At 36.6% G+C, this 15,825-nt stretch overlaps 1 protein-coding gene across 1 annotated transcript in view; it reads left to right on the top strand.

The window, feature by feature from the left end:
- The window catches only part of PLPPR5 (phospholipid phosphatase related 5), a 126,167-nt gene that overhangs the window by 103,945 nt on the left and 6,397 nt on the right, over positions 1–15,825 (top strand). Inside the window, exon 5 of the mRNA XM_065884367.1 lies at positions 2,525–2,644. Coding sequence (XP_065740439.1) covers positions 2,525–2,644 — 120 coding nt within the window. The remainder of the gene's footprint in view (positions 1–2,524; positions 2,645–15,825) is intronic.

The following is a 15,825-nucleotide window of genomic DNA, read 5'->3' as shown; positions in this document are numbered from 1 at the left end:
GTTGTTGTTGGCTAAAATTCTTGATTATATTCTTTGTGCTCTTGGCAGTAGTCAGTTGGCAAACTACAGCCCATAGGCAAAATTTGGCCTGCTGCTTATATTTTTTAAACTTTTTATTTTATACTGGAATATAGTTGATTAACAATGTTGTGATAGTTTCAGGTGTACAGCAAAGTGATTCAGTTATACATATGCATGTATCTATTCTTTTTCAAATTCTTTTCCCAATTAGGTTGTTACAGATTATTGAGCAGAGTTCCCTGTTCTATACAGTAGGTCCTTGTTGGTTATCCATTTTAAATATAGCCGCGTGATAAGCTGTATTGGGACACTGATATGCCTATTCCTATATGAATTGCCTCTGGCTGCTTTCACGCCAAAATGGCAGAGCTGAGTACTTGCTGCAGAGATTGTATGCCTGCAAAATCAAAAATATATACTATCTGCCCATTACAGGCACAACACTATCTATTAGTCCTTTGCAGGGTCAACATTTGATAGGATTATCAAGTACCCATCTCTAAGCCTTTGCCATCCCTTACTTTAAACATCTTGATGGCAGTGATGAAGCTGAGGTATCAAATAATCAGGCTTTGATCTATGCTTCTGATCTGTAATTATTCAAGGAAGTGGAAGGATAATAAGTATATAGCAATTCGCAAGGAAATTTTTTTTCTGAGATAAAGTCTCAGAGTATGTGTTATTTTGTAGATTTGAAAATTTTATTTAAAAACTGGAGAGTAACCAAGATCTAATTGGCCTTTGAAAATATTCAGTAATGAGCCCTACTAAAGGAAAGGCTTTCCAATGGAGGATTTGTGAAAAATATACAGTGTAAATTTATACTTGTATATTAAGTATTTATTTTTTTAAATGAATGTTAGGTTATAAACTGCAAGTAAGTTCTATATTTTGGTTTGATTATAGAATATAAAACCCAGAAAAAGAAGACTCAAGAATAGCTTACCCATTAGTTCAATATAAGCAAATAATAACAAATAATTTTCCTGAATTGTTTAAATCACTATTACTTTTTTTTTTTACATCTTTATTGGAGTATAATTGCTTTACAATGGGGTGTTAGTTTCTGCTTTATAACAAAGTGAATCAGTTATACATATACATATGTTCCCATATCTCTTCCCTCTTGCATCTCCCTCCCTCCCACCCTCCCTATCCCACCCCTCCAGGCGGTCACAAAGCACGAGCTGATCTCCCTGTGCTATGTGGCCACTTCCCACTAGCCATCTACCTTACGTTCGGTAGTGTATATATGTCCATGCCTCTCTCTCACTTTGTCACAGCTTACCCTTCCCCCTCCCCATATCCTCAAGTCCATTCTCTAGTAGGTCTGTGTCTTTATTCCTGTCTTAGTCAGAAAGAGAAAGACAAATACCATATGCTAACACATATATATGGAATTTAAGAAAAAAAAATGTCATGAAGAACCTAGGGGTAAGACAGGAATAAATCACTATTTCTTAAAGTTTGACTCACCTACATCAGAAGCTTCAGGAATGCCTTTTTTTTTTTTGGCTGTACGCGGGCCTCTCACTGTTGTGGCCTCTCCTGTTGCGGAGCACAGGCTCCGGATGCGCAGGCTCAGCGGCCATGGCTCAGGGGCCCAGCCGCTCCGCGGCACGTGGGATCTTCCCGGACCGGGGAACGAACCCGTGTCCCCTGCATCGGCAGGCAGACTCTCAACCACTGCGCCACCAGGGAAGACCAGGAATGCCTTTTAAAAGTGGCAACTCCTAGGCCTTATCCTTCATCTGTGAAATCAGAATTTTTAGGAGAGGGCTTCGGAATGTGCATTTTTAAAAGTGCCAGAACTTTATTTTATGCACACTAGAATATGAGAACTTCTGGTTTAATTCAAATTCTGTCACTTATGGGATATAAGTGAGATATAAGTGGCATAATTGAAACAAGGGCCAGTTTCCTTTATGTAGAAGTTCTTCTATTTCAGTGGTAGCAGTAGTAAGCTATTGTCGAAATGCCAAATATATGTGGGATACAATAATAGTCAATAAATTAGATTAATTAAAGGATGCTACTAAATTAGAAAGTGCCAATTGTAGAAGGTTTATTATGAGTGTAATGATCTTAAAGCAATGGGAAATAATTAGCATTTATTAGCCACGATAGGAAAGGTTAGGTTGCTATGAATTTTTAGCCACAATAAGGAAAGGTTAGGTTGCTATGAATTTTTATAGGGTTATGATCTTATTTTTGGATTGATTTGAGCATTGACTATAAGCTAATTTAATGAAAATTTTGGAATAATAAAATTGTCATTATTAACTGAGCTACATATTAATTGATGAATGTTCTTGAACATGCTTGCACTGGATTAACCACTAAAATTTACACAAAATAAACCTGGATGTAAAGTTATAGACATGTAATATTTAAGTAATTCCAATACTTTATTACTGTGATTAGATTTATCAGGCTATCCACAAGGGTCATAGTTATAAGGAGCATGGCTTTGCTTTAACTGTATTTTTTCCCAAAATTTTAGGTCGTGTGTGTGGTAAATAATTTCAAAGGAAGACAACCAGAAAATGAGCATATACACACAGATAATCTGGCACAGATGCCAATGATCAGCATTCCTCGAGTAGAAAGTCCTTTGGAAAAGGTAACATCTGTACAGGTGATTCATAATTTAAATTCTAAATGTGATTGTTAGAGCAAATGAATAATTACTCTTGAGAGTTCCTACACAGTCATTTTTGATTTACTAAAACAAGCTCAGAGTCTAATGTGGTATTTAGCAAGAATTTAGTCACTGAATACAACATCTTAGAAAAATGCATGTCACGTGGAAAATATTTCTTCAAATCCCTCACGCTAAATGCTGAGTCTGTACATGGGATGCGTTCTGTAAGTTGCCATAGCTTCAAGATAGGAATGTTGTACAGTGGTCCCATACATGGGCAAAATAATAGTTTTACTTGAGAATATAAGCATTTTTTCATAGCATATATTCCATTTCTTCCATGCCTCACTTATATGAGAAACTGCTTAGTGTAACAACTGGCACATAATCAGGACTCGGTAAATATTTGTTGAACCTCAGTGTATAAAGTTCTGGCAGCAGGGAATCACCAGTCATGCTCTTCTGCTCAGGGGGGGAACTGGGGGTCAGCTTGGGCTGAAGGGAGCCTGACTAGGTAGCACTTTGAATGGCAGGTCAAGGCCTCATTGGGCATAGCAATGAACAGAGAAGCAGGTAGATAACAATAACTTTTCTTGAGACTTTAAATGACTGCTCAGAGGGTTACTAATGGCTTCTCCTCAGCCCTGTCCACGTCCAGATCTTGATCAATATCTTAAATGAAGAGTTCAGTTACATGCTAATTGGCGGTTTAGATGGTCTGAGTCTGTGAGGGATAATTAATACATTGGATGAAAGAATAAAAATTCTTGGAAGAGTACAACAAAGATACAACTAACAATTAACTAGAAATAAAGGAAGTGTTTTGTATTTGGACTTTTTAAAAAAGTTCCTGTAGGGTAGGGTATGTCTAGGTTAAGTGCACAAATGAAAAAGGCTCAGAGAGTATAGAAGTCTACCATTCAACTTGGGTGAACAGCATGATATGTCTTCCAGAAGTTAATATGGTTTTAAGTCCCACTTAGGGAAAATGATATGCTGAATGAGGGGTTTGACGGTTTGCTTTGTTCAGACCAACTTGGTGTACTGTGTACTGCCCTTGGCAACATGGTTTAAAGGTGAATATTGATAAAATAGAAAAGTTGACAATAAATATTTGTTAAGTGAGCAAATAGATGTGTCTAAGATGGTGAGTGGACTCAAAATCGTGGATTATAAGAGACTGGAAGGAACAAAAATGGTTAGTTTATAGGAAGAGAAAACTCAAGAAAGAAGCAATATCTTCCCATAAATATCTGAAGTACTGCTGTATGGCAGAGGGATGCGATTTGTTCTGTGGGGCCTCAGAGATCACAATTAGGATGAAAGAAATGAAAGTGTAGAAAGATAAATAATGTCTGGTAAATAGTAACAACTTTCTGAAAGTAGAATTCCCACCTTAAAAGCAATGAAATTTCTTTTTACTATAGGGATTCAAGAATAGCTAAATAATCACTTATCCATGATACTGCGGAAGGAATTCAAGCATTTAGATGAGGATAGAGACACTAGATGATGATGATGATGATGATGGTAATAAAATAGCAATGGGCATTTAGTGATCATTCAGAATGTGTCAAATACTATGCTGATTGCTTCCACAAAAACACTTCTGTGCTCTACAAGTAGAATTTTGTTCTTTACAACAATTTTTAAAGCTGAGTATTATTAGTGGCAAAGACTGCTAATAGTTGACCAGTATTCCTTCTCCCCTTCTTCCTTTTAGTTACTGAAATTTCCCACTCCAATTTTAGCTACACTCACAGCTGCCCAGCTGTAGTCTTTTTCCCAGCTTCCCTTGCAGTTAGGTGTGACCATGCAACCAAGTTTAGACCAATACAATGTGAGCAGAAGGGTAGGTGCAACAACCTCTGGGTCATCTCTATGAAAACTCTTGTCCTGGACATTCTGTACTCCTTCTCGCCAAATGGAAAAGGTAAATGACTGGAATAGTCTTTAAGTTTTAAAGACGACCTCCTCTCCTTGACAGCGTAGGTTCTGGATGAGCTCATGGAGCAGTCCACATACGTACCCTAGATGGTTCTGAAAAACAAATAAATTTCTTTTCTCTTTGAGTCATTGGATTGTTTTCATCTTTTTTCTACAGTGGTTTAGTTGATGCCCTCTTATAATAAATTTCCTCATTATACAGTTAAGAAAACTGAACTTCCAAGCAGTTAAGCAGTTTGCAAATGTCCATATCACTGATAAACAGCAAAGAAAAATTATACAACATAGTAATCCAAGACACATGCCTATGTGATAAAATATATAAGTGAATAATACATATAAAATTCAATCTTGTTTAATTTTAAATTAAATATAGAAAACAGTAGAATTTAGGAAGAGATCTTAAACATACTTTGAAGAAAATGGTCAGGGTAAAAAATAGAGTCTTTATTTTATATAGCGCTCAATATATTAACTTGAACAAAAATCACAGTCTTCTGCTTTTTAACATATTTATTTGCATAACGGTTCTTTAGTGGTCTACTAGCATTGCCAGATATTCTTATATACCATTACATCATTATGTATATTAAGTTATTAAAATATTTCTGTTCTTGATTTTATGCAAATTCATTTTTATTTATAGTGACTTTTAAGATGTTAGATGGTGAAAGCAAAAATATTCTATTAGAATCCATAGATTGCAAGAGATCCGTGTTTATTAACTTCTTTCTTTCATTAATATTTTTGTTTATGACAAATTCATGTGCCTTGTCTTCACTCCAGTAGTTAGGCAATAAAGATGATTGGAATCTAATTTGATTCTCCCCTTCACACACCTAGCACATTTACGCTCACCCCGCTGAGCTCCAACTTCCCTCTCCGCTCTCTCCATCCCTGTCTGCAAGGCAGAACGCTGTCTGCGCAGTTTGTGGTCTGCTGCCCTCACTCACATAGACCACAGGAAGAGCATGGGTCTCAGGAGTTTCCGCCAGGAGCTCTGCGGGTGAGAGGACATGTATTTGAGCTCATCAGCCAGAAAGGGAAGAAGACCATCACTTCAGGGAAGCCCACAGTAGCTTTCTCTTCTTTCTGTGATAAGGAATGTTTGGAGTAAATATATTGCTTTTCATCATAGTTCACAGTGGGAAACAAGTGAATGCAAATCGCTCCCCAGTAAGTTGATCTTAATAACCGATAGTTGGAGAATGACATTAAATCCTTAAAGCTGGCCCTCTGAGGAGAGAAAGAAGGCCCAGTGTTAAAGTGTGGTCCACAGGCATGGCCTAGTGTTTTAGCATTATTATGCCAAACTGTCATTTTCTGGTTGTCAGTTTTACATGGAGAAGGCAAAGGGTTTCTTTTGGAAGTTATGTACTTATATAACCTCATGTTCAAAGTACATGTTTGATAGATGGTACACTACAGAGTAATTACAGCATGCAAACGTTCTTGCTTATAAAATGCCAGCAATTTTCCCCTTAATTATAGGGAGTTTGTCATATAGTTAATTACCACAGTTTGAGGAAAAGTCATGATTTTTCTGAAGGCTAAATAAATCTGAACATTCATTACATTTGGTTTTATGAAAAGAATTAATCATCTGTGGAAAGTAGCCCATCATATCTCAATGCCCACTTATTTAAGTTATCAGTAACTTTATTACAGCCGTTTGTAATATCAAATCATGAAAGATCTAAGTGTATATCTGTAGTGAATTATTAAATCAGTTGTGATACATTCCTACAATGGGATCCAGTACATTATAGTGTGGTACTTCTGCTTACAGTTTCTAGAGGTAGACTAGCTGGCAGTTATGGACAATTTTGATCTTGGGCAGCTTACCTAAATGCTCTGTGACTCAGTTTTCTCCTTCATAGAATGATTCATAGAATGATAGTCGTAAGAGTTCAATAAGATAATAGTCAAGCATTTTAGAGCAGTGTCTGGCACCTCTGAAGCCCTTAATCATTACGAATTATAATTATTATTACTATTCCACAGTTAAAATGGATGAGGTAAATCAAGATGTGGAAAGTTTTCTAGTATGTTGTAAAATTTTTGTAAGTTGATATGTATAAAATGTGTCTGTGTATGATGAAGCCAGGTGTGCAAAACACCACACAAGATATTTCTCTCTAGTAGGAAAGAAAAGAGCATACAGATGAGAGAGAGAAGGGGGCAGGGTACCTACAGACACCAGTCTGAGAGCAACTGCCGTAGTGGACCTGATTCTCTCTCTCCTGTCTCTGTCTTCCTCCCTTTCCTCCCTTCCCTCCCTCCCTTCCTTCCTTCCTTTCTTCCTTTTCTCTCTCATTTTCTCTTTATCTTCCTGTAATGAGGCTATATTCATGAAAAATTGTGTAACTAAAATAATTATAGTGTTTTAAAATTATTCAGTTTTCTTCAGCTGCTCTCTGAGGAGGTCTTGGTTATGCTTCCTCGTATTGACTGTTGATATGTTCTGATTGAGCAGTCCCTTGGAAAAATTTCCCTGGAATAATTTAAATTCCTGTGCCCCTTCCTTATGACTCCCACAAACCTTTTGAGAGTGTTTGGTTTATTTTTCTCTGCCAAATTAGGCACGGAGACCTTGGTTGTAGCTCACATGCCTTTATGCATCACGCCCAGGGTCCAGCTGTCCTTGGCACACCTGCAGTCATCTCCATTTCAGGTCCTATCTGTCCTGGGGCCCTGACACAAGCTGTGTGTAGGTGCCTCTCATTTGCAGGAGCCACAAAATCCCACTGACCGAAGGCCCCAGGGAGCCAAGTCGCACCACTCCTCCCTTTCAAACTTATCCTTTTCTGGCTCCTGCCCTCAAGGGCCCATGCATCCCAAACAGAATCTTCAGGGGGTGCTGGCTTCAGGAGGTCTCCAAAAACACAAAGACACCATTAATTACTCTCGGGAGTCCAAAAACCAAAAGTCTGCCTCTCCTACTAGGAAATGAAGATGGAAACATTTACATATTCATTAGCTTTACTCTCCTATATTAGCAAGAGCAAAGTAGGAGTTAATATCTTAATAGCTGTGTCACAGAGAGAAAACAAGATAGAGTAAAATTATAGGCATTTCTACTAGATATAGTGTAAATAGATCCAGTTTGATGGATGTCACCAAAGGACAATTGAAATTTTTCTTTGCCAGTAAAGTTCAATGTTGCAGAAGTGGCTAAAATCCTATACGATCCCAGTAATACCTCCAAAATTTCAAAGAGTGAGGACAAGAGATAAGAATGACCTTTAAGAGAACGAGAAGACTTATTTAGAGCACAATTCAGCACCTTGGACCAACACCATGTTGAAGCAGGGTTAGCAGATAGGCAAGTACACACCAAAAGAAAGCCTTCAGGCAAGAAGCTTTCCTCTGATCAGGCTTCTCATTAATATGGGCGCGTGCCAGATGAAAGAACCCTTTCCTGAACTGAATGGGTACCATAAAATGGGTAAAAAAATAAAAATAAATAAGCTGCCTCCAAGGACTACGCCATCTTTCTGTAGTAGAGTTTAAGCTGAACAGAATAGCAGTCCTGATATTTCAGCAGCCATAGCAATAGTTTCATTATAGCTTCTATATAGTTTCATATAGAAATAAAGTGACCTTCCTGGAAATGTCCATGGCCTCAGCTTCTTCTCCCACTCCTGTCAGGCTGGTAAATCATCAAAATGACATTATAAAACTACATTCTCCAGCTCTTCAGCTTAAGATCTAGGTGAAGGATTCCCTGACTATTCAAGAAAACAATTCAGGGGTCTTTGAATCTTCTCCCACTCAGTTTAGGAAGATAAACTGAGTTAAATCTATTCTGATTCAAGTATAAATAATCAGGACAATTACTTAAATCCTTTAAAATGATTTCATGACACAGAAGAGAGACATATTTTAAGAGATAGAATACGTTTTTGAGGGAAAAAAGATTACAAGATAATTAAATTCATTGTAGATAATATCTGCTTTCTACTGTCAAGAAATTAAAGAAAATATGTGAAATGAGAGATGAAAGATAGCTGGAACAATTAGGAAACTAATGTAAGAAAAGAATGTCATGGCAAGATTAAAACCAATACTAGAAACCATAAAGAACAAAATCCACAATGGAGAGAGTGAAATCAGTTATGTTAAGGACAGGTTTCAGAATTCATAGTACAAGAACAAGAGAATAGAATTGATCTGAGTAAAAATAATAGATATGAAGGATATACCACAGAAATGTAACATGTGAATCACTGTAGATGCTAAAGAGGACAAATGAAGCTATAGCAATATTCAGAGAAATACTATAAGTAAACTTTCCTTCCAAATAAATATCTGAATCTTTAGGCTCCAAGGGTTAACAGGATACAAGGGAAAATTAAAATATATACCAGAATTTAGATATTTCTCAGTGAAATTTTCAAATTTCAATACTGAAGAAAGAATTCTATAAATATTGTGGTAGATGGTATTTTTGTTCCCAATTATTAACTACCCTCTTCTATATGCAGAGTATCCTTCCTGCTCCAGTTATTTTGGACTTGATCAATAACATGTGAGTGAACCTGATAGATAACCCATCAACCAGAAACTTGTAGAGCCATCATGAGCTTCTGCCCACCCTGTTGCTCTTGAGCCTTCTTCCAGGAGAAGGCTGTGTTCCAGATACGGGCTGTTCTGACAGCCTGAGTCCCAGAATGGGAAGTCATGGGAAGCAGACCAACACCCAACCTGTAGCTTGGGGCAGATCCGTAGAACCTGACCACCAACATGTAGTATGAGGAGGTATATACACACATTTGTTGTTGGAAGCCAACTGAGCTTTTGAGGTTAAAATACAGTGTGCCTACTGAAAACTAATACACACAAAACTAATATACCACCCAAGACTAACAGCATGTTAGTCTCAGACTTCTCCCTCTATAGGATTAGATGCCAGAATAAAATGGAGTAATGTCTTCCGAGTTTCCATGAAAAAGGTGGTGACATACGAATTCTATTCCCACCCAAAAGGTCATTTAAGTGTTAAGATAATCATAAAGCACCACATGCGTAAGAATTCAGGAACTATATTACTCATGAAAGAAGATATTTGCTCGTACCAGAAGATATTTACCAGTTAACTGAGCAAAACACCAATATCTAGAGCTCTCAAATTGAGAAGAGTCATATTATGAATGAGTTGGCAGGAAAAATGGAAACCATTTAAATATAGACTTAATTAGAATTGACTGTGGTAAATGCAGTGACAGAAACAGGGCAAAATTATAAAATTCATTTAGAGAGAAGATCTATAACAAAATAAATTAATACAGCAATGACAAAATGAGACAAATCTTAGATAATGCTAATAAAATTGTCAAAGTATGATAATTTGTAGATTTTATAAAGGAGGGACTCAATATTACTGCTTCATTCTTGCGTTACTGACTAGAAAAATTTAGGTTCAAGCATTTTTTAAAATAAAATTTATCAAGAGTAGTTTAAACAGTTTTAAAAGTCCAATGACGAAGTGTAAGATGTAAACTACACACTTGCCAATGGGTTAATGTCTGTAATGTATAAAACATCCGAATTGAAAACTGGGCAAAGTTCATGAATAAGCACATCATTAGAGATCAAATGCAAATGAAAAAGAAGTATATGGAAAAGTACTCTCTGTCATGTTTGATGAAAATTTGTGAAGGGTCTTTTACGCAACACTGTGAAGTTGTTTCTTACCCTGTAAGCAAAGGGGAGCCATGAAGGAGTGTAAGGAAGGAAATGGCGTGTTCAGAATGGAGAATAAATTGAAGGAGAGCAACACTGCAGCAAAACAAAATCAAACAAAAACCAATCTGAGAGGCTGTTGTAAAAATCCAGATAAATGATAAAGATGACATGGACTAGACCTCAATACAGCCATGTTGTGCCATATTGACTGACCAGGCATCATTTGGCAAAGTCTCTCTTGGTGGGGTGCTGATTCTGGTCAGAGGAGTTGTATTACTCTATTCAGGCTGCTATAACAAAATACTATAGACTGGTGGCTTATAAATAACAGAAACTTATTTCTCACCATCCTGGAGGCTAGGATGTCTAAGATCAAGGCACTGGCAGATTCAGTCTCTGGTGAGGGCTCACTTCCTGGTTCATAGATGGCCATCTTCTCCCTGTGTCTTCACATGGCAGCAGGGGTGAGGGAGTTCTCTAGGGTCTTTATAAGAATACTTATCCCATTCATAAAAGACTCCGCCCTTATGAGCTAATCACTTCCCAAAAGCCCCATTTCCTGATATCATGTTGGGGATTAGGTTTCAACATATGAATTTGGGGGCACACAAGCATTCGGTCTATATGCAGGGGTTATCTAACCATACCAGTACTTTACAGTGAAAAAGGGCTAACTGCTGACCAGGGTGTCACTAAGAAAACTATCCCTCCACCCTACCCACCTCAAGAAACCTGCTGACCTTCCATCTTTGGAGTTTTCCTGTCCTCTCTTCAGACATTTCTCTTGGCCATAACTAACAGAAAAGGAGCACCTTGACTTCCTTCCTTCCAGGGGTCCTCCTGGGTCAAGCTTCATTCATCCCAGAAACAAAACACTAAATGCTTTTGTTTTTTCCCTCTTGCCCTCTGCTTGTTCTCTCTCTAAGGCAGAAAGCTGCTGTTCAGATTTGCATAGGTAATCACATACACGTGATGTGTGCTTATGCATTATCAATTTTAACTGGTGCCAAACAGCAGATCTAAAGAAAGGGACACTCACTATCTAGCAAGGGAGCAAAAATATTTAAAAATAAATGTAAGGATAGATGGGATTTGATAGAAAATGGAATATTTCCAATAAATCTGAGAGGAGTTGATAATCTGCATAGTTTTATTAGGGCAAATAGAACAGGCCACTGTAGCCACTTATGGCTGGCTCATTGGAGATCACTTTGAGAACTCACTTAGTGGATAGGGCCAGGTATAGGCAATGCTTTTTGCGAAAAAATATTTTTTTTCCATCTAAGCCTAAGCATCATTTTTTCTTAGGTTTATGTGACCTAATCATTTAAACCAAAGGTAATTCCCTCTTGCCAACAACAAGAAAGGGAAGGTAATGCTAGGAATAATTTACAAGATTACAGCTTTGTACATCGGGTCAGGGACTTTCCACTAACCTGTACTACCCAAGAAGCTTCGTTGTATGAAAGCACTTCCTGATTAACAGAAGCATCACCTGAGTGAAAGTGGTAACCAGTGATAACAGTTTGAAAAATCTAGAAATGGCATAAGGAATGTGTACTAATACAGATAGAAATTACCATGTTTTGTTTAATTCCCATGGCAACTGCGAAGGAAAACTATATGGATAGGAAAATTCTAAGAGAATTCACGGTGACCCAGGAAAGCCCATGCATTGACATTTACATTGACTGTTTTGCAGATTATAAAATCACAGAAATCAAGGTGAAGCCTGAGCTGAAATTTAGGCAGAGTGGGGGTGGGGGTGGAGGTTGGAGAGACAAGCTTCTGCAGCTGGCAGTCCTGAGTCTGAAGCTTGGTTTGTCTACATTAGAACTGGGCGGGGTTAGACAAATTATTCCTCTTCTCCTTTTCCAAAAAGGTTGATATAATAATGTTTTCCTTATGGAGTAATTGTTGGGCTTAACAGATCCCAAATGAACTTCTTGGCACATGGTAGGTGCTTAACACAAGTTAGTTCCCTCCTGTAACAATAATGATTCCCTTAATAGGATTTTCATTTTATTGCAGGATAGGATACCCTTATAGGTATATTTCACGGATTTAAAAATGTATACAGATCGTCTATGTCATACATAGCACATGTGGCAGAAAATCTTATAGTATAAAATGTTGCATACATTAGTGTCATAGCAACAGCAAAACAATCCTGTGGTTTCTTGCCAAGACGAATATGATTATACGCGGTGCTCTCTGTGATAAATTCTTTTGAGGTTTCAAAATGTTGTGCTTGAATAACAATGGCAATCTGTTTAAGATTCAGTTCCTTTTCTATAATGCAAATCTTTGTTTAACAGAGCTACTGAGCTGTAATGTAAATGTTACATAGGACCTGTCAAAACAACTGTATTAGTGATCAGATACTGGAAGAGTTAGTGGAACAAAATATCTTTATATTTTAGGCCTTTTTTCTCAATCTAAGCTTTGAGCACTTATGAAAAATATTTGAAGTGAATCAATGTTTACATGCCGTACTCTGTTCTCATTTGTTAAATTCAATATTGCTTAAAAAAGGCAATTGAAAATGGAAGCTTAAAAATTCCAACCAGGCATCAACGTTTTAGGTTAGAAAAATTAGCATATACTGATATTACTTTGCCATATGTCATTTTTCCTATTTGTACTTACATATATTCATTATTTATTTTTCCACACTATTTATAAATCATAATATACTATACAAAGAATAAAAGCCAGATTTTTTTGTTCAGTCATATCTAGCAGGCCTTTTATAAAAGCGTCTTTTCAGTACATTACTTTTGAATATAAACAAGCTCTCTCATCTCATTTTATGAATAAATATAGAGTTGATGACTGCATTTTTAAATTATATGATTCGTGCAGTCATTAGTTAAGGACAGAATAAGACAATGATGGATTTAAAAAATCATTCTCAGTGCACACATCGTTAGTTACACATGGAAAACTTCCACCCATTCATCCCCCTCTTCTCTCAGATTGGTTCCCTTTTGGTAGACTGTCCTAGAGATGCTTTTGAAGCTATGGCAGCCTTCAAAATCAGTCCAGAGCACCATGACACTATGAACATTTTTGGTAGAGAAAATACAGTTTTATTTGACTAAAACTAGGAAAATAAACAATGACCCCATTCCCAGTCTTATGAAACAACCACATTTAGTTTTTGTTGTTTGTCGTTTCTGTTAAAGGAGCAACAAGTAACTTATGTACATTATTTAAAATTTGAAAATCTGGGTAAGCAAAACAGTAATGAATAGGAAATATCCATATCCTACCACAGTAATGACTGGACATATATTCTTAAAATAGCCTTCGAGACCCCATGAGTATGTGTCTGAGTTTGTGTGTGGTACGGGACCTCCCTGGATGCTCCCTTCTGTAGCCAGCTTTTGCCCATGTAACAGTATATCATGAGTATGCTCCAGATCAATGAATATATCATCATATCAAGCATAACTGTAAAAGCTAATCTTCAGTGAGAACCTAATATGTGTCCAGAATTACGCAAAGAACATCACACATAAAATGCCATTTTAGTTTTTACAGAAATCATTTGAGTGTAGCTTGTTATTCCGATTTTACAGAGAAGGAGACTTAAAGAGGTTAAGTAATTTGCCCAAGGTCACATAACCTGCATTCTGAAATTGGAATACAGAACTGTTTTTTCCATTTTTTATTTATATTCCATGTGTATCACTGCAGAGCTCCAGATCATAATCACTGTGCTGTACACATAGAATTACAATATAGAATTACATTGAAAAGCTTTAATCCATATAAGTTAATCATTACCTTTGTTAGGCAGAGGATTGCTTCCACTTCCAATTTCCCACAATTATAAATACTAGGGTAAACATCTCTAAAATAGATATATTTGTAAGTTCAATTAATAACTTATTTAAGATGTATTTATAGAAGTGGAAATGCTGGAAAAAAAGAGGATGAGTACTCTTAAGGTTTTCGGTTTGATTCACATCAAACCAAGAACGGAGAATATTGTTCTTAACAATCTTCACCAATCTTATAGGTCAAAAATAAATGAAGTACCTCATTTTAATTTGCATCTTTTGAATACCTTCCTGTACATTTATTTTGTATTTCCGTTTTTGTGACTGAAACAAATATTGAAACAATAGTTCAATAACTGACAGATTCTAGTCATCACTTGGCCCTAGGACTTAATTCATAGAGTGGCTTAATACTCCTTTTATTAATTGGGGTTTATTAAAGGCATAATTTACATCCTATAAAATTCCCTTTTTAGCATATAGTTTTATGAGTTTTGACAAATGCCTACCATCATGTAATGATAACCACAATCAAGTTATAGAACATTTCTATCACCCTAAAATGGTAGCCAACCCCTCCCTTAGCCCCCAACCCCTGGCAACCACTATCTTTTTTCTGTTCCTATAGTTTTACCTTTTCCAGGATGTCATATAAATGGATTCATATAGTATGTAGCCTTTTGAGTCTTCTTTCACCTTGCATAATGCATTTGAAATTCATTCATGTTGTTACCTGTTTTCTTTTTTTCCTTTTTTATTGCTGAGTGGTATTCTGTTGTATAGGATGTACCATCGTTTTTTAAAATCCATTTACCAGTTGAAGGATATTTGGGCTGTTTCCAGTTTTTCCAAATTATGAATAAAGCTGATATAAAAATTCATGCACAGGTTTTTGTGAAAATGTATATTTTTCAGTCTCTTGGATAAATACCTAGGAATGGGATTGTTGGTTTGTATGGTAAATATATTCAATATTTTACCTTTACAAAATGTTTCTGAAGTATCTGTGTCATGCCTAATGGCCCTTATGGGTTTGAATGGTTCTGAAATTACTCTTGATGTAGCTCATCCAGATTTTTATTGACTGGTACCTCTTTCTGAAAATAGGCAAGTTTTTAAATAAAGAGTTCTAATCAGCTCCTGGTTATACAAGAACTTATCATGCACTTGATTCATTACCCACATCCTCTGATTCTTCTCTGTCAAGTAGCATTGGGCTGCTTATTTAGCAAATATAATGCTTTTTTAAAAAGTTAAAGAGAAATTAAATAAGAAGCCATTAGTTAGATTAAAATACTAGTGTAAAAGAAGGCATGAGTACAATTTATGGGTGAGTTACCTTTTTTACCATCATTTGTTATGTATAGTAAAATTGTATTTGTTACTAGGTTTGTAATATATGAAACATGTAACAAACATCAAATAAGCAGCACTATGGTACCTTTCCCAGGACTCATGAGTTTACAGTCTCATGAGGCTGTACTTTTATAGATTTTATAAATAATTTTATAAGCAAATTCAGAACAGGGTGATGATAGCTATGCTAGAGGAGCACATAAACGGGGACCCATCCAAACTTAGCGATGCTTACAACATCCTCTAAGTAGAGATCTGAAGGACTGGTGGCCATGGGAGAAGGAGAGAAAAATATTCCAGATAGAGGAACGAGCTTGCACCAAGGTTTTATTTGGCAAGTGAGGTAAGAGCACTGGGTCAAGAGACTTGAGGATGCCATTA

This window comes from Phocoena phocoena, chromosome 1, assembly GCF_963924675.1.
Source record: "Phocoena phocoena chromosome 1, mPhoPho1.1, whole genome shotgun sequence".
NCBI classification, from domain to species: Eukaryota; Metazoa; Chordata; class Mammalia; order Artiodactyla; family Phocoenidae; genus Phocoena; species Phocoena phocoena.
Note: the sequence above shows the minus strand (reverse complement) of the source record. Positions and strands in the feature narration are given on the sequence as shown.